Consider the following 24738-nt stretch of genomic DNA (forward strand, 5'->3'; position numbering starts at 1 on the left):
CAGCCCACCCACTTTCGTCACTTCCGGTAGCAAAGCATTTCCTGCGGAAGCAGAAAATCCCAGCCAGGCCACAGCCAACTCGGTAGTGCAGGAGCACCTGCCGCTCCCGATGGCTGCGCGTAGTGAATTGACTGCTCACAAGGCCTGCAGAGTCCAACCGGGAGAAACCGCAAAGGTTAGCAAACACTAGTCAGATTCTACCTAGCCCCGACCTGATAAATAACTTGTTTTTCGGTGGTGTCTCTTCAGTGTATATGTTAGATTGCTGGAGTTTGCAAAATCCTTTAACGCACAGACGCGAGAATTTTTTTTAAATGTTTTATTTCTGAGAGAGAAGGAGAGAGGGAGAGAGACAGCATGAACAGGGGAGGATCAGAGAGAGAGGGAAATACAGAATCTGAAACAGGCTCCAGGTTCTGAGCTAGCTGTCAGCACAGAGCCTGATGTGGGGCTCGAACCCACAAACCGTCAGATCATGACCTGAGCTGAAGTCGGACGCTTAACCGACTGAGCCACTCAGGCGCCCCGAGAAGTGTGTATTCTTGATCACCTGCGGAAACGTCGACACCAAAAGGAGATGCCGAGACTCAAAAGCCTGGATAAGAACTAGAATTCAGTCGGATATGGTCATTCCTTCCTGCGTGCACGTAGACATCCCTGAACATTCAGTGTCAGGTGTCAGGAGAAACAAGGCTAGGATTCAGTTAACAGACAATATACAATACTTGTCATCAAGAACTTTTATACACTCGTGGGAAATAGAGGAGTATCGGTTGTTCTGAAGACACAGAGAGGCACCCGAGCCTGCCTTAGCACCAGTAGAAAGAGCACCCAAACCACATGCACCTCTATGAGAAAATACAAGGGCACCTAGGTGGCTCAGTCAGTTGAGTGTGGGACCTAGGCTCAGTTCATGATCTTGGGGTTCCTGAGTTTGAGCCCCAAGTCGGGCTCTGTCTCCCTCTCTCTTTGCCCCTCCCCTGCTTGTGCTCTCTCAAAAATAAAACATTAAAATTTTAATTAAAAAAATACAGGGCTCTAAATCTTGCATAATTGAGGCAATATATTAATTCGAGGAGTTGAGGATAGTGGTCCATTGAGTGATCTATGACAATGTTACCAAACTCTGAAGAACTAGTGATCCAAAGAATTGGGAGTCATTTTTAAAAATCCGTTTAAATCACACCTGGCTTTGAAAGCCTGCACTGCTTGGTATTTGATTTTGCACACATTACTTAGTCTGCACCTGAGTTTCTCCTGCATGAAATCAGGATAACAAACTTATTTCATGGGCTGAAAAAATTATGTAAGATAATGAATGAAAAGGGGTTAGAAGTGTCTGGCACCTAAAGCACAATAAATGAGAGCCATTAAGACTTATAGATATTTAAAAAGACAACTTAAAATGTAATCATTTTATGACAAGTAAATGCAGAAGTTTTATTTCTCTATTTCATAAGATTAGTTTTTACTGCACATTTTAAAATGACAGTTTAATGGAAAATTTTCATGTTTCACATAAAACTGTTACTTGATGTTTCACAGTCTCAGTTTTTTAACAGGTAAATTTATGTAAATGTACAGCAACTCTTTCTTTAACTTATACTCTGCGATATCTTTGAGCTAGGAACCTTCATTGGTAAAGTTTTGTATCCCAAAGGTTTCAAACAGTGCCTGGTACATAGGCACATAGTAGATTGACACTAAAAATTGATTGACCATTAAAAGGGCAATGTTGGGGTGTGGGGAAGAGAAGTAAATCTCTTGAAATAAATTTTAACTGTATGCCCAGGCAGGAAAGCAATTCAGTCATCCTGGTATTAGGTGTAGAAGCAGGAGGAAGCATGAATGCAATCAACCAACTGATAAAATGTTTAACATCTAGGATTTCGGCATTGTATGTGGGACTTTGGAGTACCTTAGTGAAGGCCCAGTCCATCCCTTAAGGAACCTCTATGACACTGCAATAAACAATACAGGGACATTTTTATTACCAATAGATGTTGAACAAGTGAGTTGAACAAGTAGAGAACACTACTTAATGGAAAACTGTTGTCAAGACTTAGAAAATATGTAATTTCCTTTGTAATATACCTGCACATAGGCATAAGGCCAAAAGTCTAAGAGGAAGCATGCAAAGGCCCTTTTTGGCTCAAAGGGAGCCAAATTACTGTATTAAATCTAGTTATCAGTATAAAATTCAGCAACAAGTAGAAAAAAAATAGGTCTTATATATACATTTGATTGGAAAAGTAAAGTTCTGGATATTGATTCTGTCAGACCAGTTTCCTCTGATGTAGATAACACCGTGTTTTCACAAAATGGTGGGAGGATTTCTATTTCAGAAAGTATGCGTGCACGCGCATGCGCACGCACGCACATGCGCATACACACACACACATTCAAAAGTCTGCACAACAATATGTTAGCAGTAATTATCTGAGTGATGGGATTATGGATGGTTTTTATTTTCTGCCATTTGCTCCTCTATTTTTTCAAATTTTCAACAATGGACGCATATTACTAATATGAAAAAAGGATTATGATTTAAAAAACCTTATTAAACACTACCCACAAAACATGTGAAACAAAACCTATGTGAGAAGAAGCTCTCATTCACACCTAAATGTGAATTCATTATTCAAATTTCTAATGCTGGAGGAAATAAAACAGACATTTATACAAGTTCAAAAACTGAAGATCTGGGTGACTGATTTAATTAAATTCAAATAGCTGTTAAGTGGCCACACTAGGGCACAAATACCAAACAGAAGGCTCTGAGTAGCCAAAAGATGGAAGCATGAAGGTGCTGTGCTCTATGAGGTAAGAGCAAAGGGGCTAAATGCAGCCCAAAGCTGAGAATTCTGCCTCCGCTTCTTCTAGAAGGTATGGAAAGCGATTAATCTTCTTAGGACCTGCCCCATCTTCCTTGCTAATAGGGAAGCCAGCCTTTAGCAAGTGGACCCCTAAAATCTACCTCTACCCTGCTATCACACCCCTACATGCTTATCTTTTTCACTCACTTCCCTGAAAGTGGGTTTCAAAACAAGGCCTACAAAGCCTTCTGAGATATGACCTTACCTTGTTCTCATCACTGATTTCCTCACAGTGAGAATCCCAGCAATGAGAGCAATTTCTTGTTCACCATACTGAGACCTTTTTTTATTAGCTATTCTATGCCTCTGCCTGGATGTTCATTCCCACTTTGCTTCTTTTACCTGATTTAATTCATTTTCAATCATCATGTCCGAAAAGCTTTGTCCAGGGGCGCCTGGATGGCTCAGTCAGTTAAGTATCCAACTTCGGCTCAGGTCATGATCTCATGGTTCATGGGTTCGAGCCCCGCATCGGGCTCTGTGCTGACAGCTCAGAGCCGGGAGCCTGCTTCGGTTTCTGTCTCCCTCTCTCTCTGCCTCTCTCCCACTTGTGGTCTGTCTCTGTCTCTCAAAAATAAATGTAAAAAATATATATATATCCTAATGGCAAAAAGCTTTCTTTGAACTCCTACCCCCATTCCTGGGCTGGGCTAAGTGCCCTTATGCAGAGCTCTCAAAATGATTGCACTTAGTCATTGCCATGGACCTAGGTTTAGGTGACCATTTATTTCACTAGATTCTAAGCTACTGAGGGCAAAGACCAGGCACACATTATTCACCTTTGTACCCCGAACATGGTGCCTGGGGCATTGTTGGTATACAACATACTCTGACTGAAGTACTAGTACTCATGCACTTTTGTAGGAATGGAGCCCCTATTTCACCTTCAAAAATCTTCATATCACATCTTCATAAACTCACAGCTCACAACTACTCACATGCAGAGTCAACTGACACTTCCCCCCTCCCCACCCCCAGTCATGGCTATCCGGAACCCCATTTCCCATAATCAAAACTTTCCCCTTTCTCAATCCAGCACTGAGTCCTCCCCACACACCCCGGCTTAACTGAAATCTGGCTCTTGCTGAAAAATACTATTCCTGCAGCTCTCCCACACATGTTGCTCAATCCCCATATCCCATGTACCCTGGTATCCATGTCCTCTTCTTTTCCTCAAAACCACTTCCAAACTATTGCTCCTTCACTATCATGTAAATGCCCTTTTCCCCTTGAAGATACGTGGCAATATCACCCTATACTCTTTCTTGTTCACATAACTTAAACTCTGCCATTCACTGGCTTAGTCTTCCTCTCCCTCCTCAGTCCTAGAGACTTCACTGTCCACGAAAACACCCAAAGGATGCTGGATTCTCTTCTTTGACCATCTCATCTGAAATGACCTTTGCCCCTCAACAGGCCTGCTACCAAACCCTGCACTTGTCTTCTCCCCAACTGCTCCACTCTTGAAACCTCAGAGAACTTTCAGTGACCTTCAGGTCCTAGCCCCTTCCATCTTCTCCGTTATCAACCCTACCTCCACTTCAATCCCTAGGCATTCTAGACTCCATGGACCATTACTCCAGTCACTTTTGCCAAAGTTCTTCATCCTTTCATCTCACAGAGCAAAACCCCAATCCTGGATCAATCAGGCATCTCCCATCTCCATTCCTACAACAGAATATCAAACGTTACTACAGGAAATCACTCAAGTGCTCTAATTGCTGCCAGAATAAATGAAGTCTCTAATCTCACCTGGACCCTCAAAGCTGCCTGTGACCCTCAGTTTGCCTAGTAAGCAATCTTGTTCTACAGGTGATACCTCACCTTTTCTCCAGTTTCTCAGATCTCCAAGCCTGCTACTTCCCTCTTCACCCTCAGATGACCATGAAAGAATACCACAGAAAAAAACAGAAGACATCAAGCAGGCACTCCCTCAACTTTTTACCTTAACACCTGCAAACTCACCTACATGATAATCGTACTTTCCTCCTGGCAAAATGTGCTTCTACCTCTAATGCTAAATTCTCGCTGCTTAAGTTCAATCCTCCAAGTCTTCATAGAGATCTTGTTCCATCATATGTTCTTTCTCTTCCTCCCTCCTTTCTGGCTCCTTCCTGTAGTAGTATCCCATGCTCTTTACTTCCCTCATCCTCCCCTAGCACACACATACAAAAAGTTCTGTCATCTCATGTCATTTCTTTCAATCCAGCTTTAGTTTATTCTTCCCTATTCACAGCCAGATTTCTGGAAGACAGATTTGTTGTCCTTACTTTATCTCTCATTTCCTCCTAAAGCCACTGTTCAGTGGTTTCTACTCTCAATGCTTTATTACTATGGTTGTTCCCTATGTCAAACGTCTCCTTTTTGCCAAATCCAATGGCCATCTCAGACTCATCTTCTGGTTCCTCTGAAAGCCTCATACTTCTGGGCCTTATGCCTTCTTACCTCTTCTTGATGGTGATGGAATTCCCTCCTCTGTTATGTAGTAAATACATTAGTTTGCTTCTGGGTCTACTCCTTAGTCCTCTTTTCTTACTATACTTTCCCTAGACAAGCTCTTCCACTGCCTTAACTACAATTACCATTTTTTTTTTTATTATTACCTAATCTTTACACCTCTAGATCTCTCTCCTGCTTTAAACTTACAAATTCAACTGCATACTGTTTACCTCCTCTTATATCTTCTTTTTAGATCTCATGGCTATTCGATATTAAAATATATCTAATACTGAACTAATCATATCCCCCTTCCCTCCCCACATAACTTTACTTGTTCTTCTTCCTAGTACCTTATCTCAGTGACAAAAATCTGTTTTATTCTTCTGCATCTCTCTCATCTTCCAATTCAATTAAGTACTGAGTCCTACCATTTTATTTCCTAAAAACTTTGGGGATGCCTGGCTGGCTTGTTGGCGGAGCAGGTTAACTCTTAATCTTGGAGTCGTGAGTTCAAGCCTCACTTTGAGTATAGAATAATAAACTTAAAAAAACAACAACAAAACTTTGGAAATCTATCCATGTTTCTCAATGTCACCCACCACTAGTTAGCACAGTGGTTAAGAATGCTGGTTCAGAAGGTAGACTTATCTGGGTTTAAATCCTCACTCCACTACATATGATCCAGCTGGGATTCTGGACAAGTAATAAGCTCCCAAATGCCTCAGTTCTTATCATCAAAATGTTACCTACTATTAATGCAGACCAGCATCATCTCTACCTTGGATTCTTCCAACAGCATCTTAAGAGGTCTCCTTACCTCCAATCTTGTTCTTCTCTAATCCAGCCTCTTCAGTGTAGCCAATAATCTTTTCTAAAACACAAATCTCATTATGTCATTCCTTACTTTAAATCATTTAATGGTTGACTACAGTCTTCAAGAGAACGTTTAAACTTAACAATGCATACAAGGCCTTTAAAATCAGGTCCCTGTTAAATACTAAATTGTTCTCTCTTATTCCTGCCCTCTGCCTGTCACATGCAAACCATACTGAACTAATTGTAGGTCCTCAGACTTACTATGGTATTCTTTGGCTCTGGTTATTTGCATATGCTGTTCTCCCTGCCTGCAAACGCTCTCCTTTCTGAACTCTTCTTCCCACCATTCACACATACTTGCTTAGATCAACAGATACTTTTGATTTACTTCTTCTCTTGGGTGTCACTTCTTGAAAGCCTTTCTGACTCCTAAGACTGGTTTGGTATACCCGAAGAGGTCCTTAACATTCCATCCTACCTACCTTAGCCTTTAGATGTTAATCTCATTCATAACTGTTTGTCTTTAGACTCTAAGTTCCTTGAAGATAGTGCTGTGCCTTGTTCACCACTACATCTCTAGTGATCAACACAGTGATAGGCACATAGTAGACTTCAATCATTATCTGGTGAATAAATTATTTTTTTTTTTTTGGTGAATAAATTACTGAACATACACTGCTTGCACACTTTTTTAATTAACTATATCTAGAATTTAAATGTTATGCCTAACCAATCAAGTCTCCAGTTTATACAGCCCTTTAATGTGGAAGGGATTTCTTTTCTACTACATAGCCTATGAAAGGAATGATCTGAATACAAATACACCACATTTTTCAAAATCCAAGTAATCTTAAGATTAATTTGACTGTCATGTTTTAGAAGAAACCATAGGTTACAATGACAAAATTCTTAACACATAGTGAAAAGAGACAATAAAAGGAGGTTTTTTTATTCAAAGGTATAACTGGATAAGTAGATTTGTTTACAACCATTCTTGTGAAATACTTTTTAAAAAAATATGACCAACTTCTTTGCAAAGAGCAGACACACACCTCAACTATGATGACCTAATTTTTGGTGGATAATGTACATGATTAGGCAGAAATAGGCAAGCTCACACTGGTAGGTAACTATCAAATACTCAGTCAAAACTCCGTTTGTGGCCCCCGCTTCTTGATCGATTTCTATTCCCACTTCGTCTTCTACCATCTTGTCGACTTCCTGATCGACTCCCCTGTCGACTCTGTCTACCTGACCGGCCACCAGATCGACCACCTGACCGGCCCGACCGGCCCGACCGGCCACTTGACCAGCCACTCCTCTGCCTGGAGTTAGAAGATGTGTTTCCATCATAATATTCTTCAATTTCAGGTAACTTGGCTGGCAATGAAAGTATCCAGTCTGAATCATGCCACTCTGCCTGTTGGGGGAATTCAGAGGATTAATATAAATGCAAAATAGAAAACATAAGCAAGCATACTAGGTACAGGAGATTCTTTTTTTAATATCCATTAACTACTAGCTAAAGGCCATCTTTCCATTAAATTCAAAGTTTCTGGAACAAAATTGAAAGCCAGAAAACAAAAATAAAAACATATTCAAAGTACATCCATTTAAGTTCCTAAATTTTAGTCTTAGGAGAAATTCTTAGGCTCATTTTGAGGCTCATAATTTCATAGTTTATATATTCTAAAAGAGAGCACTGATTTCTTGGCACTAAACAAGTAGGCCATTAATAAATACTGTATTTCTTTTATCAGTTATATTGACAGAAGCAAGAAGTGAGAGCTAATGATGGAGATTAAAACCTGTCAACACAGCTGAGGACAAAAATATGTAGCCATTGGAAATAATTTGGTGTCAGGGTAAACAACTCAAGACATACAAATCAGCGCTCTTAAAAGCTCTTAAAAACATAAAAAAAACTATGTTATACCCTGCTACATTAACTGTTCATTGTGATCGTTGAGTTGCCAAGGAAAGTGAATATTAAAATACCCTGTTGGTAAGAGCAAGCAGAGACAAACACACATACCACTGGTGGCAATATATGACCAAAGCCTTAAAAATGCACAAACTTTCTGGCCAAGCAATCATCTTAGAAAATCATCTTATATCATATGTTTTGACTCATGTGGAATTTGAGAAACTGAACAGAGGATCACGGGGGAAGGGAAGGGGAAAAAATTAGTTTCAAACAGAGAGGCAGGCAGACCACAAGAGTCTTAAATACAGAGAACAAACAGGGTTGAGGGAGGGCGGTGGGGAGGGAAAAATGGGTGATGGGCATTGAGGAGGGCACTTGTTGGGATGAGCACTGGGTGTTGTATGTAAGCAGTAAAGTATGGGAATCTACTCCCAAAGCCAAGAGTATACTGTGTACATTGTATGTTAGTTAACTTGACAATAAATTCTATTGAAAAAATAAATTAATAATTTTTTTAAATGTTTTTTATTTATTTCTGAGAGAGACAAAGAGAGCATGGACAGGAGAGGGTAAGAGAGAGGGAGACAAGAATCTGAAACAGGCTCCAGGCTTTGAGCTGGGTGTCAGCACATAGTCCGACGTGGGGCTCGAACCCACAAACCACGAGATCATGACCTGAGCCGAAGTCAGACACTTGACTGAGTCACCCAGGTGCCCCTAAATTATAATTAAATGAGGAGTATCTTAGGGGTACCTGGGTGGCTCAGTCAATTAAGCTACCGACTCTTGATTTTAGTCATGATATCAGGGTTCATGAGACGGAGTCCCACATTACACTCTGTTGCTGACTGCTCGGAGCCTGCTTGGGATTCTCCCTATCCCTCCCTGTGCCCCTTCCCTGTGTGCACATGTGCTCTAAGTAAATAAATAAACATTTTAAAAAAAAAATCATCTTTGGGCCCTGGGTGGCTCAGTCAGTTTACTGTTTCGGACTCGATTTCAGCTTGGGTCATAATCTCACGGTTCATGAGTCTGGGCCCCAGGTTGGGCTGTGCTGGCAGCTAGAAGCCTGCTTGGGATTTTCTCTCTCTCTCTCCCTCTGCCCTTCCTCCACTCATATATTTTCTCTCTCTCTTTCTTAAAATAAATAAACTTAAAAAAATTCATCTAGGGGCACCTGAGTGGCTCAGTTGGTTAAGCTTCTGACTCTTGGCTTCAGTTCAGGTCAAGATCTCGTGGTTGATGGGTTCAACCCCATGTAAGGCTCTATGCTGACAGGGTGGAACCTGCCTGGGATTCTCTTTCCCTCTCTCTGCCCCTTCCCTGCTCTCTCTCAAAAAAAGATAAACATTTTTTTTAGACTCATCTTAAAGAGATAAACATGGCAATGCATAAAGAGTTAACTATACTACCCCTTTCTGATGGTGACAACCTGACCAAAAGAACAAGCCCCTCACAAAGGACCTCCTATACCCAGCCCCAGAAAAGAGGAAGGACAAAAAGAAGCACCTGGTGCAGAGCCCCAACTCCTACTTCATGGATATGAAGTACCCTAGGTGCTACAAAATCACCATCTTCAACCACACACAAACAAGTGGTGGTGTGCGAGGGCTGCTCCACCGTCCTGTGTCAGCCAACAGGAGGAAAAGCAAGGCTTACAGAAGGATGCTCCTTCAGACAGAAACAGCATAAAAGCACCCTGAACCAACACAAGTGGGAAACTATCCTAATAAACAGATTTTGGATTAAAAACCAAAAAAAGAAGAGTTAGCTATACCATCATTCATGGCTGTCCTGTTTATAACAGTATATTATTGGAAATAACCTAAATGTCAGAAAACAGAACATTAAGAAAAGTTGACCAAAGGTGCCTGGCTGGCTCAGTTGGTAGACCATGTGACTCTTGATCTCAGGGTCATGAGTTCAAGCCCCACATTGGGCATGGAGCCTACTTAAAATTAAAAAAAAGAGCAAAGTTGACCACCCATATGACCTAATGCAGGGAGCTATTAAAAAAGGAATGTGTTCACAATATATTCTAAATTTTTAAAAAGACTTAAAAAACAGAATACCCAAATACATACTGTGCAACAGTCAAATTCTATACTGTAAGAATCTAGTAGACAATCTCTTTCTTCAACAAATACAAGAAAAATTTTTTAAAGTGGCAGAGAAAGGAGCAAGAAACTACAGATTAAAAGAGACTTAGGAAACATTAAATTATAACGTATGGGACTTCTAAGATATTCAGGAGATTAAAAAAATAAAAATACTTAGGAGACAATAGGGGAAATTTAAACACAAAACTGGGTGATATTAAGGAATTATTATTTTAGGGATTTGAACTATAGCATTATGATTATATTTTTAAAAAGTATCCCTAATAGGTATATGGAAATATTTATGGTGAAATGATAGAATACCTACAATTTCTCTCAAAATCATACATACAGGAGAGTAGGAAAATGGATGGAAGGGACATGAAACAAACCAGCTGTGAGCTGATCACAACTGAAGCTGATTGATAGGTACATGAATATTCATTATGCAATTCTATTTTTTTATATTTGAAATTCTATACAATAAAAAATGTTTTAAATGATGATATAGGCTAGATATATTACATAAAGGAAAGTTAATTGACTTAGGCATCATAATGATATTGTGACTTCTTTTAAATGACTATTTTAAATAGTTAAATATTCAACTATTTAACATAATATTTTTAAAATACCTGTAACCTTTCTGACTCAGTTGTAGGAACGTCAAAGCAAACACCCTGAAAGCAAAATGAAAAAATTTTTATTTAGATGCAGATGAGTTGAAATTTACTAATACTTGCTGGTAATCTTACAGTAGCTTAAAAAAAAAAGGGGGTGTGTTCCATGAATGCTTATAAGATTAAAACAACATATAAATAATGCATGAGAATGGCTGTTTACTGTATTTTCTAAATCTGAAAAGTAAATACAATACCCAACAGGAATCTACTACTAAAAATGTAAAGTATTCTCTAGAAAAGTTCTTGTAGACACTTTAATGTTGTTCCATGTCCACTGTAAAATGATCCATGTAATAAATTCTTTGGAAAATTTAGTGCTGGAAAGTTTCTATCCTGAAGAGATGCAGTAATTATCACTTAATGATATGATATAACCCAAGATGTTTCTTCTTTGATACTGCTGTCAATAAATTGAAAGATACTTTAATTCTCAAGTACAGCAACTAGTCTGGCCTAAAGATCTTGTTAGATTTTCCCTGCCCTTCACATTTTTCCTGAATGTGCATCTCATATTTGCCACAAGACGTTTTTTAATGTAACATTAAACTTTGAGAGAAATGATTATTTCCAATAAATAATAAAGTTAATAAAGTCTAGACTAGAATAAATCTATGTAGCAGAGTTGGATGAAAAAATATAACATCTTTTCTCAAAACCATTAGAAGAAACAGTCACTAAGATCAGAAATGGTTTTAACTTTGCTATTTCAAGAATGTATTAGCAACCACAGCAGGCCACTTAAAAGTCAACACTGCATATTCTCTAAATAACAGAGCTGTTCAGCTGTTGAAATTATAAGTTATTTAGTCATAGAGTAAAACACATACAACCACAGATAATATGTGTACAAGAGCAGAAACTTAGATAACTTGGATATTAAACAAACTAAGCAGAATGACTTACAGCTTTCTAGAGAAGTTATTTATTTATATAACTCCCCAAATTTACAACTGGAAGTAATCCATCACACAGAGAAAACTGTATTATGCACCCTATGAGAATTGAAAAAAAGAAAGAAACAAAATCTCCTGGTCTTCAGAAACATTTATAGTAGTTGATTAAAAAGCTTTTTATTTGTCTAGAAAAACCTACCATATTTCCTTTTAGGAGGCACATTCTGGTAATTTGGGACACAGCATTACTACTCAGTTTTCTGTTAAGTTCTTTCCAAGCACAGTTGACATCCTGGATTTCTTCTGGGCTTTCCAGAGTCATGGTCACAAACCCCTTAAAAATTAAAAGTCACATTATCTTTGGAGAAAAAAAGCAGCAAAAGCAGGACAATGAAGTTCTAACTTTATGACCTAACTGTACATTTTTCATGAGACATCAGTATTACATGGCTGCTAAAAATATAACTTTTTTAAAAATATTTTTAAAAATGTTTTTTATTTATTTCTGAGAGAGAGAGACAGCGTGAGCAGGGGAGGGTCAGAGAGAGGGGGAGAAACAGAATCTGAAGCAGACTCCTGGCTCCGAACTAGCTGTCAGCACAGAGCCCAATGCAGGGCTCAAACCCACGAACCGTGAGATCATGACCTGAGCTGAACTTGGACATTTAACCGACTGAGCCACCCAGGTGTCCCAAAAAATAACTTCTTTGAAACTTTATTAATAGAAGACTAATGTTTACAGATCGTTGAAAGAACCATTCTTCTTTGTATTGCTGTAAAGACTCATGATTTAAGAAATAATCAGAGCTTGAGAGAAAAAAACAAAGTAATAAAGAATTAAGAAAATGCTGAAAGAGTCAAAGCTTGGCGTGGAAAAACAAGAAGATATAAATATCTCTAAACTTTTTTTTTAATGTTTATTATTTTTGAGAGAGAGACAGAGCATGAGCAAGGGAGGGGCAGAGAGAGAGGGAGACAAAGAATCCAAAGCAGGCTCCAGGCTCTGAGCTGTCAGCACACAGCCCGAAGCAGGACTTGAACTCACAAACCATGAGCTTATGACGTGAGCCAAAGTCAGATGCTTAACCGACTGAGCCACCCAGGTGCCCCTAAATCTCTTTAAACTTTTGAAGGACTATTACATATGCAAAGATTACTTGTTCCGTAAAACTTCACTGGACAGCAAAAGGATCAGCATGAAGAAGATACAGGGAGGGAGTCATGTAGTAATTTTTTTAAGTAAGCTCTAAGCCCAACAGGCAACTTGAACTCACAACCCTGAGATCTAGGGTACCATGCTCTACTGACTGAGCCAGCCAGGGTCCTCTCATTTATCTAAGAAATATCTACTGACTGTCCCCTATGTATGTGCCAGAGTCATACATAGTAGGTGCTGAAGGTTTAGCAGTAAAGAGTCCTTTCTCTCATGAAGGTTATATTCTCGTATTGGGAGTAGGGGTGGTGGTGATGACATGGGGTAGGTAGTAAACAAATAAGCAAACGTAAAATGCCAAATAGTAATAAGCATCATGAAGAGAAAGAAAGCAAGACAAGGAAATTGAGAGCAAAGGGAAAGGTAAGCTATTAGACAGGGGTATAGCTCAATGGTAGAGCATCTGACTGCAGAGTGATCAGGAAAGACCTCTATAACACAGTGGTATCTGAAGAGAGACCTAAATGAAGTGAAGGGGGAAACCACGTGGTAAAAAGAAAGAATATATGAAACAGTGCAAGTAAGTGCAAAGGTCTTGTGTGGAAGTAGGTTTACGCTTGAGTAACAAGTAGCTTAGGGTAGCTGAAACAGGCAAGGGGAGAGTGTTAAGTGATGAGGTCAAAGAGGTACAGAGGGGAAGACCCTATAGGGCATGTGTGGTAAAGACTTTGGATCTTGGTTTAACCTATAAAAAAAATTTCAAACCCACTAACACTGTTTCTAAGATATTTAATCAGAAGTTAGATGACCCATCTGCCAAAGAGGGATCCCTTTATTAGATAAGGGCTGGGAATAAATGATCTCTTAGGTACTCCTTTGCCTAAAAGTCTATCAACATTTTCCTAAAAAATATGTTTTAAGTATTTTCCTAAGAAGTATTTGGTGGCAGGGTGCCTGGGTGGCTCAGTGGGTTAAGCAACTGACTCTTGATTTTAGCTCAGGTCATGATCTCAGTTTTGTGAGTTCAATCCCTGCATCGGGCTCTGTGCTGACACTGTGGAGCCTCCTTGGGACTCTTTCTCTTACTCCTCCCCAATTCACACTCTCTCTGTCTCTCTCAAATAAATAAACTAAAAATAATCATAAAAATAAATAAAAAATAATTACAGAAAGTAAAAGATACCTTCACAGAGGGAATACATGGCAGTTTTCCATTGTAAACAAGTGATCAAACTAAGCAATTTTAATACTGAAACAATCTGACATCATATGCCTCCTGATGTAATATAGTATAAAATACATAGTATCACCCACAGGGTACTTTGGCTAAAACTATTTAACCTGAATATAAAATCACACTTTGACATTACTTCTAATTTACAGGAAACTTTCTTAAATAAAGGCAAAAGTTATGTGATGTATGAAAAAGAGAAAACCAGGGGCACTTGGGTGGCTCAGTCTGTTAAGCATCTGACTTCAGCTCAGGTCATGATCTCACTGTTTGTGGTTCGAGCCCCGTGTCCAGCTCTTTCTCTGCCCACCCCCTCCCTTGCTCACACTGTCTCTGTCTCTCAAAAATAAACAAACATTAAAAAATTAAAAAAAAAAAAAAAAAGAAAACCAGAAAAATTCAGGTGAGAAATTTTAGACTCTGATCTAGACAACTAACCTATACTCTTTAAAAAAAATAACAGAAAAGATGGGAAAACAGCTCCAGATTAAAAGAAACGTAACACCAAATATAATATATGAACCTGAATTGGATCCTGACGGTTTTTTAAAAATGTTCATCTGTGGGGCACCCGGGTGGCTCAGTTGGTTAAGTGTCTGACTTCAGCGGAGGTTTGTAGGTTCAAACCCCGTGTCGGGCTCTGTGCTGACAGCTAGCTCAGAGCCTGGAGCCTGCTTCAGATTCTGTGTCTCCCTCTCACTGACCCTCCCCTGTTCTCTCTCTCTCTCTCTCTCAGAAATAAATAAAACATTAAAAAAAAATTTTTTTTTAATGTTCATTTGTTTGAGAATGAGAGTGAGTGGGGGAGGGGCAGACAGAGAAGGAGAGAGAATCTTAAGTAGGCTCCGTGCAGAGCGCTATGGGGGGCTCGAACTCACAAACCGTGTTATCATGACCTGAGCCATGATTGAAAGTCGAACAGACAACCAACTGAGCCATTCAGGTGCCCCAAGTCCTGATGTTTTTTTTTAAAAATACACAGTATACGTGGGGCTGTGGGGGCGGGAGGGATGGACACATGAAGTCACTCCCAGCAAAATGACATTTGTTTAAACCATTAACACTTGCCAGATGGAAAACCTCAGACACACCAGATGTACTCATTTATCCTACACCACCAAAGAGTCACATGTAAGTTTACCTGCCTTGCTCTTTTTGTTCTCCTCTCCCACCAATTCTCTATCTCTCAATTGCTCTCTCTCCACCCAGACATCAGAGCTCTCTTATTGATGGGTCCTGTCATCCAGGGACTCTCCTCACTTATACCATGATGAGTTGTAAATCTTTGAACTATTTGCAGCCAATAGCTCTGATGTGATTTGTTCTGACATCTGACACTGACCCAGCAGGGGACTAGGTCAGATAGTGTCACACCACGCACACACCATCCTTACGTTGTGTGGTACTGTGTGAACTGCACAGCATCTATGCTTTGATTTGCATGGTTCCATGGCAACTTACAAAATAAACAGGTTCTGGTATGTAAAGTTTCAGTTAACACAATATTGGCAAAGTAAAGGTTTCATGTTTATCTCTTCAGATAGATAAAGTATCTATGGTTCAATTTTAATCTTTTCTCAATCACATGATTTTCTAATAGATTTCTACCTTATCAGAGGTGATCAGAGATCGTGGTTCAAAACTTGATGCACCAGAAATGTGGGCTAATGCTGCAGCCAATGCATCAACTGCTCCTTTCTCTTCTATCAATCTCTGAGCTGATGGTCGGAAAAAATCAACAGCAGCATAAGAAACGGAAGCCAAAGACCTATGGTTTAAAAAGAGTACATTTTTTTGGTCAAGACAAATGTAAAAAATTAAAGATAAGAGAATGAATGGGAAAAGAAAGAGCAACGTTTTCGTATTTTAATATAACTAAAAATCTGCTGGTAAAACTGGTGATTAAGTTTTCTGATATTTGAACTAGGAGAGCTTAAAGATGAATAGCCTAATACAAAAGAAAAACTTATTCAGCAAGGTCAGAAAGCATACCTGATGGCATCCATGCTTTTAGATTTAACTAAATCCATTGTAGAAGGAACACCTACACGTTTAAAAGTAATTCCCTGAAAATGAAAGAATTACATTAAAGAAAAATGGAAGTCTTTACAATTAATTCCTAAATTAATATAGTTTGTTGAATTTCCATTTCTTGGACTTAAAGATTTCCAAGCCCCAGTAGATCAAAAGACCTGCTTTTTCTAATAAATCATCAATTACAAATTCTAGAAAGAGAAAAAAAATTTAATTGCCCTTAGTGACAATCCTGAAATTTCACTTACAAAATAAAGCTAATTCCGAAACAGGAAAAAAGACATTTATGTCTATCAACTTTTTTTTCTTATTACCCTATCTCGTTTTTACAAAGTAGATGAAACAGTGTTTAAAAACAGACATCATAAAAAAAGGAAAAAATGTAAAATACCACAAAAAAAATCCAGGCCACAAAATATGTATATAATTTCTTAAAGAAATTGGCCATTGTACCATGACTCAATATAATCTTAATAAATACACCAAGACTATGTCACAGTCACCCCTTCACAATGCTGGACTAGGAGATACTGAAATCACAATGTGCTTCTGATTTTAGAATCAAGGGAGAAATTCAAGGGAAAACTGAGAAAGTCAGCTCTTCTGTCTTCACAATAAAAGCTGTATCAAAACAAAGTCTTGCGGCTCATATAAATTTAGCTCTCCACATGCTTCACATCCAAATGCAGCTTAAACTGAGAAAATGGTTATAAGGATCTATTTGTGAGAACAAATATAAAAAGAGTTCTTTTCTAAGGCACCGTTTAGATAATAAGCCTGAAATAATTTAACTCTACTTACTGCTTTTTGTTCCACATATCTTAGTTGACCTCTTTCTCTTGGCTGATAAAAACATATGCAAATCCCTGTCCGGCCAGCTCTACCTGTGCGTCCAGAACGATGAATATAGGACTCAACATCCTAAGAATAAAATAGGCATTTTTCAATACTTTTTTTAAAAATTCTGACCAAAAACATCTGGCAAGTTAAACAGTCATTCCAACATTCAAATAATAATGCTAACAAAAACAAAACTACTACCACCAATAATAATATTATTTCAATCTTGTTGCTCTTTCACCATTCCAAAGAACTTTTATGCTGAAGTTTTAGATTTTTTAATCTACCTCTCTTCGTATGACAGCTTTGTATAATTCCTTTGCATGATTGCATGCTTCAAATCCAAATAACAAAGTTAATCATTTGCTAAGGCATCAGATTCTGAACAATTTAACACTGCATTAATAAAAAAAACCATGGCTAAGAACAAGAACAGATAACATATTTTGCATATCTCAGGCAATATATTGTAAATAAATAAAATGGTAATTTATAAATAAAATCTCATTTCTTACCTGGGGAGGAGAACTTTGAATCACCAGGTCCACCTCAGGAATGTCCAAACCACGAGCAGCCACATTGGTTGCCACCAAAACTTTAAAACTACCTTCCCTGAAGCCTTTCAATGTAATCTCTCTTTGTGACTGTGCAATGTCTCCATGTAAACACTGGGCATTCTATTTGACAAAAGAGAAAAAGTATACAACTCACACTTGCAATTGATAGCACCACAACATCATACAGTCTGTGCTCTTTTTGTTGTTTTTTAATTTTTTTTAAAGTAATCTCTACACCCAATGTAGGGCTTGAACTTACAACCCCAAGATCAGGAATTAGATGCTCCACTGACTGAGCCAGCCAGGTGCCCCAATCTTATTTTCCGGTAATTACAGTGATGCTGCTTATTGTCCAAATATTACAGAAAATAAATATTTAATATGAAATATAAAAGCTTCCCTTAATATCACTTATTCCCTTGATAGTTCATTAACCATTTGGTGAATTGTCCTCCAGATTTAAAAAAAAAAAAAAAAACACAAGACACACAACCCACACATAACACCATATAATATTATGTATATACTTATAAAAATGGGATCATAGCGGGGTGCCTGGGTGGCTTAGTTGGTTAAGCGTCCGACTTTCGCTTAGGTCATGATCTCATGGTTCGTGGGTTCGAGCCCCGCGTCAGGCTCTGTGCTGACTGCCAGCTCAGAGCCTGGAGCCTGTTTCAGTCTGTGACTGGAGTCTGTGACTCCAGTCTCTGACCCTCCCCTGCTCACGCTGTCTCTCTGTCTCCTAGAAATAAATAAACATTAAAAAGAAAAAAAAAATGGGATCATAGCATATATGCACTGTTTTGAAACCTGCTTAATAAACTTATTGCCTTAGCCATTTTTCCACATCTATAGACATACTCTACTTAATTTTTAAAAACTGGATATGATTTCTTCATATGGATGCAGTGTCATTTAATTTAGGAATATCCTACTGATGTTTGGGTCATATCCAAGTTTTCACCTTTCACAATACAAGTTCTATACTATACTATAATCCTTTGTACTTTTATCTCTAGACAACTCATAGAGATGTATTTCAGTAGGAAACATAAATAGAAGTTGAATTTCGGGGTCAAGAATTATCAATATTTGGTGCACCTGAGTGGCTCAGTTGGTTGAGCGTCTGACTCAATTTCAGCTCAGGTCATGATCCCAGGGTCGTTGGATTGAGCCCTGCATCAGATTCTGCACTGAGCATGGAAGCTGCTTAAGAATCTCTCCTCCTTTCCCTCTCCCCATCCCCTCACTAAAAATAAGTAATTTTAAAAATTACAAACATTTAACATTTTAATAGCTATTGTGTGTTATAAAAAGAGGTTGTGCCCATTTACTCTTCAACCTTTAGGAGTCTTTATTTCATCATAACCTGCCTACCTTGTGTATTGTGAATCATTACAATCTTTGTGAATCTAATCATTTAGGCAAAAATGATTTCCCAATTTTTTAATGTACATTTCTATAATATTTAATGAAGTTGAGCCTTCTTTATATGATTTATGTATTATCTTTCATTTGTACTGAAACAATTTTCCTATTATAAACAAATTTCCTAGCATTCTATCCACTATTAAAATTAAAAAGTTTATAAAAGTAACAGTCCATATCTAAACCTTAGTAACTAAGTCTAATGAATTCCTGAGTGATTCACGTACTTGGTGTGCCCAAGATTCTTGAACAATCATGAAGAAAATATCCCTGGGATAAACAGGCTGACAGGCATTTGTAATACAGTATGATGATATATACTATGACCAGGTGTAGGATGCTATAGAAATACTTACAAGGGAAATCTAACTCAATTTTGTTTAAGGGGAAAGCAGCACTGACACTGAGATGTGACAGATAATAAGGAACCAGTAATCAGGTAGAAGGAAAGCAGGAGGCGAGGGAGTTCTGGGCAAAAAAAAGCTTCATTCATAAACAGTGTCTGAGGGATCTACAATATTTGAGTATCGATGAAGCTTCGTGTGTAAAAGGAAAAGTGATGAGAGATGAGGCTGGAAAGGAAAATGAACTGTATCCTGAGAACAATATGAAACAACTGAATGACTGTAAGCAGGACTATCATGAACACATTCGGATTATCATGAACACTGTAGAAGGAACACTTTGATTACAATGTATAGAAAGTATTAGAAAATGGCAAAACAGCAAGGCAAAAGCTAGAGACCTAGGTAGCAGGCTGTTGTAGAATTCAAAAGACATACCAGTGGCCTCACCAAGGCAGTGGCAATCACCATCTATGCACTCAACAAATACTTAGTAACCTAAGAAATGTCAGGCACCAAGGCAAACAAATATAAGACTGCCTGTGTACTCATGATCTTTATACTCTGGTAGAGGAGATGGAAGTTAATCAAATAATGAAACACACAAATAAATTCAGCCAACAATTGTAATAGATGACGCATGGGTCCAAGAGGGAAAGAGCATTTATTAAGAGGGCAATCCGATACTGAAGAAACAGCAGAGAACAGAGGTCTCTGCCCTCATGTGGTCACTGTCTAATGAGAAGCCTGTCAATCAGCAAGATAAATGTTGTAAGGCCAGGATGGCTAAAGGTGATCCCAAGAAACCAAAGAGCAAGATGTCTGCTTATGCCTTCTTTGTGCACACATGCAGAGAGGAACAGGAACCCAGAGGTCCCTGTCAATTTTGCACAATTTCCCAAGAAGTGCTCTGAGGTGGAAGACAATGTCTGGGAGAGAGAAGTATAAAGTGGATGAAATGGCAAAGGCAGATAAAGTGTGCTATGATCAGGAAAAGAAGAATTATGGACCACCTAAGGGAGGTAAGAAAAAGAAGGACCCTAGTGCCCCAAAGGCCACCGTCTAGATTCTTCCTGTTTTGTTCAAAATTCTGCCCCAAGATCAAATGCACAAACCCTGGTATCTCCATTGGAGACATGGCAAAGAAGCTGGGGGAGATGTGGAATAACTTTAGTGACAGTGAAAAGCAGCCTTACAACAATAAGGCAGCAAAGCTGAAGGAAAATGAGAAGGATGATGCTGACTATAAGTCCAAAGGAAAGTCTGATGGCACAAAGAAAGGATCCTAAAGTTGCCAGAAAAAAAGGTGGAAGAGGAAGATGAGGAAGATGAAGAAGATGAAGAGGAGGAGGCGGAGGAGGAATAAAAAAAACTATCTGTTTAAAAAAAAGAGGACAATCTGACCTAGTTTGGAGCAAGGAAGAATTCCCTGAAAGTGGTGCTCTAGATTTTTATCTGAAAGAGGAGTACGAGTTGCTACTCAAGGAAGATTACAAGTTCAAGAGCCCTGTGGTGTGAGGAAACATGGCAGGTATGGAGAGTGTGCAGAAATGAAAGGAAATGGAAACCAACTTGACAATAAACTATTTAAAAAATTTTAAACCAGAAATTAAAAATTAAGAAAAAACAACAGCAACAACAAAAGAAATGACAGGAAAGTATAGTAAGATGAAGAGGGAAAGGTAAGTAGGGGCTAGGCCATAAATGAATTCAAGAACTATTGATAGATGAAACTGGGGGGACCTTGGTGAAGGGAGGAGAAATGAGGTATAAAGGAAAGAAGCATTATTCTTGACTCCCAGATTTTAATTTTCTCCAACAGTAGTAAGAAAGAAATGGACCATTTTCAGCCATGGAAGATAGAATCTAAAAATCTTTGTAGCTGGGGCACCTGGGTGGCTCAGTTGGTTAAGCGTCTGACTTTGGCTCAGGTCATGATCTCACAGTTCACACGTTCGAGCCCCTTGTTGGGTTTTGTGCTGACAACTCAGAGACTGGAGCCTGCTTCAGATTCTGTCTCCTTCTCTCTCTCTCTCTGTCCCTCCCCTACTCACACTTTCTCTTTCAAAAATAAATAAACATTTTAAAAATAATAAAAAAATAAAAATACTTTGTAGTTAACTGAATGGCAAATGGTAAGGAAGAAAAGTCAAGGGTGATATGTAGATTTCTGGCTTAGGCTATGGGTAGATGTACCATTTAACAATAGGGAATGTTGGAGATAGAGTGGGTATAGTAAAATATAAAAGAATGAATTCAATTTTAGGTACCCAATAATGGATTGAGGTGTCTGTAGCCAGTAGGATGAACATAGGTCTGGATTCTAGAGAAAGAGCTAACCTGGAAAAAGATGTGGACATTACTAGCCTGTGCACAGGAACCATGGGAGTGAATAGTCACATGCATCTATATACATAGCTATGCTTCTTTATTTCTATACTTACTCTCTGCTTGCTATAAGAAAAGCATTGTCCTAAATACTTTAAATAAATGATTTCACTTAAACCTTAAAAGTGGAAAAAATTATTTTTAGTGTCATTTTTCAAAAGGGAAACATAGACACAGTAACATGAAGTGACTTATTCAAGGTTACAGAACCTGTAATACAATTAGGATTTAAACCCTAATCTGATTCCTAAATCCATGGTATTAATCACTATGCTCAGGAAGAATATACTGAGTGAGAAGAAACACATACAAAGATTAGATCTTTGACTGGGTGACTCAGTCAATTAAGCGTCTGGCTTTAGCTCAGGTCATGAACTCATGGTTTGTGGGATTGAGCCCCATGTCAGGCTCCACACTGATAACAAGGCCCACTTCAGATCCTCTGTCCCCCTCGCTCTCAGCCCATCCTCCCTTGTGCTCTCTCTCTCAAAAAATAAAAATTTTAAAAAGTAAAACAATAAAGAGATATAATAAAATCACACAATTTACGAATCTTATTTGAATCTATAAAAGAAAACTGTAAAAACAAAAACTATAGGGGCCCCAGGGTATCTCAGTCGATTGAGCATCTAATTTCAGCTCAGGTGATGATCTCAGTTTATGAGTTCGAGCCCTGTGTAGAGCTCTGTGCTGACAGCTCACAATCTGGAGCCTGCTTCAGATTCTGTGTCTATCTCTCTCTCTCTGGCCCTCACTGGCTCATGCGCTGTCTTTCTCCCAAAAAGAAACAAACATTAAAAAAAAATTTTTAACAAAAACTATAAAAGAAAAAACAAAGCAATCATGAGGCAATTGACAATTAAACACTGACATTTGATGATATTAATTACTATTAATTTTTTAGGTGTGGTAACAGTATTATAGGTTGAAGAAAAAAACCAATTCTTTTCTTTTAGAGATACATACCCAAATATTTATGGATTTAATAGTATGTTATCTAGGGTTTGCTTAAAATAATTCAGGAGCAGGAAGTGAGTGGGCATTGGATGAAATAAGGTAATTGTTGCAGCTGGAGAATGAACACACAGGGGTTCATTACACTGTCAACTTTTGTATATATTTAAAATTTTCTACTATAAAAAAGCTAAAAGAAAAAAAGACATACGAACTTAGTATTCTGACCCATTCAATAAATATTTGTGATTCATTTTATAACAACAACTTTAAAATAGTCCCCACTCTGGGGCACCTGGGTGGCTCAGTCAGCTAAGCGTCCAACTTCGGCTCAGGTCACGATCTCGCTGTCCATGAGTTCGAGCCCTGGGTCAGGCTCTGTGCTGACAGCTCAGAGCCTGGAGCCTGCTTCAGATTCTGTGTCTCCCTCTCTTTGTCCCTTCCCCAGCTCACACTCTGTCTCTCTTTCTCTCTCAAAAATAAACATTAAAAAAAATTTTAAATAAATAATTTTTAAAAAGTGACTCTAACCCACAGAAACTCATTTTGTTTCAACGCTTATATTTTCAAGACCACATTGTGAAAATCTTGAGAAACTTTCTCATGAAAATGGGTGGAATTATGAAAGGTTGGCTATAACTTCATTCTGATTTAGATTCTATTCTAAAAATGACTATCAAACCTGGTCCACAAAGAACAATATTCTTGTTCAGTGAGTCATCCCTATAATCTCAATTAGAGAAGTATGAGAAAAGACTTACCTGTTTTATGTGTGGATTCATGGCCATTTCAGTTACATTCTTTTTGGTCTCACAGAAAATAATAGCCCTCCCTTCAGACCCACTGTAGACTTGAAGGACATCTCCAATAACTGCTGGCCTCTGAGACCAATGGCATTGGATGGCCAAATGCTTTGAGGAAAGAAAATACCAATTATCTGTTTCGTTGAAATTAGTGAAAATGATTCCCCTTGTATATTTTTTTCTAATCTGTTCAAGAATTGGTCTTTCTGGGAGATAATAAAACAGCAATTCTTCTGAACCCCACTTAAAAATAATATACAAATGGGCATAGGTGAAAGGATATACAATCTAGTATATTTATACAATGTAATACTACTCAGTAATTAAAAGGCACAAAAAAATAATAGAGAAAATCAACTACTGATGCAACAATATGGATTAATCTCAAAACATACACTAGGTAAATAAAGCTTTACAGAAAGAGAACACACACAGTAGGATTCCATTTATACCAAGTTCTATGATAGGCAAAACTAATTTATGTAGAAAAATTCAGAACAGTGGCTGTCTCTGAATGGGGTCTTCACTGAAGCAGAGGTATGAGGGAATTTTCTGGGATGATGGTAATATTTCTATAACTGGGTAGGGAGTTAGGTATATACATTTATGAATTTGTCAACACTAAAATATACTTAAAATTCTGGTTTTTTAATAAGTAAATCTCATCTTTAAAAATTGCAAATATTATATGAAACCCAAAAATATGCTAACATGAAAGAAGCCCAACACAAAAAGGTCACATACTGTATCATTACATTTATATGAAGTATCAAGAATAGGTAAGTCCAGTGCTTGCTTCGGCAGCACATATACTAAAATTGGAATGATAGAGAAGATTAGCATGGCCCCTACATAAGGATGACATGCAAATTCGTGAAGCATTGCATATGTTTTTGAGAAACTTAACAGAAGACCATGGGGGAGGAGAAGGGGAAAAAAAAGTTACAGAGAGGGAAGGAATCAAACCATAAGAGACTCTTAAATGCAGAGAACAAACTGAGGGTTGATGGGGGTGGGGGAGGGGGGCAAGTGGGTGATGGGAATGGAGAGGGCACTTGTTGAGGTGAGCACTGGGTGTTGTATGGAAACCAATCTGACAATAAATTATATTTGAAAAAATAAAATGTAATGAAACGTAAGGAAAATTAAAAATAAAACAAATGTGGGGAGCCTGGGTGGCTCAGTCGGCTGAGCGTCCAACTTCGGCTCAGGTCATGATCTCATGGTTCGTGGGTTCAACCCCATGTCAGGCTCTGTGCTGACAGCTAGCTCA

General features: G+C 38.3%; 1 protein-coding gene, 1 long non-coding RNA gene, 1 other non-coding gene and 2 pseudogenes across 3 annotated transcripts in view; 4 read left to right on the top strand and 1 right to left on the bottom strand.

The window, feature by feature from the left end:
* The first annotated feature begins 67 nt into the window (after positions 1-67).
* On the top strand, positions 68-15778 carry LOC120232493. The gene is made up of 4 exons (XR_005528578.1): positions 68-175; positions 4498-4667; positions 7398-7502; positions 15718-15778. It is a non-coding gene; the product is annotated as an uncharacterized LOC120232493 (long non-coding RNA).
* The window catches only part of DDX50 (DExD-box helicase 50), a 32971-nt gene continuing 15284 nt past the window's right edge, over positions 7052-24738 (bottom strand). The window contains exons 8-15 of the mRNA XM_039233262.1: positions 23424-23573; positions 17507-17668; positions 16953-17072; positions 16110-16183; positions 15726-15885; positions 11933-12067; positions 10793-10837; positions 7052-7551 (exon numbers count right to left, since the gene is read on the bottom strand). Of these exons, the coding sequence (XP_039089193.1) occupies positions 7273-7551; positions 10793-10837; positions 11933-12067; positions 15726-15885; positions 16110-16183; positions 16953-17072; positions 17507-17668; positions 23424-23573 (1125 nt within the window). The 3' untranslated portion in view covers positions 7052-7272. The remainder of the gene's footprint in view (positions 7552-10792; positions 10838-11932; positions 12068-15725; positions 15886-16109; positions 16184-16952; positions 17073-17506; positions 17669-23423; positions 23574-24738) is intronic.
* On the top strand, positions 9386-9924 carry LOC120232492 (annotated as a pseudogene).
* Positions 20103-20686, top strand: LOC120232491 (annotated as a pseudogene).
* Positions 24254-24358, top strand: LOC120232526. The gene has a single exon (XR_005528586.1). It is a non-coding gene; the product is annotated as a U6 spliceosomal RNA (small nuclear RNA).

This window comes from Hyaena hyaena, unplaced genomic scaffold (assembly GCF_003009895.1).
Source record: "Hyaena hyaena isolate Hyena2069 unplaced genomic scaffold, ASM300989v1 scaffold_73, whole genome shotgun sequence".
In the NCBI taxonomy this organism is placed as follows: Eukaryota; Metazoa; Chordata; class Mammalia; order Carnivora; family Hyaenidae; genus Hyaena; species Hyaena hyaena.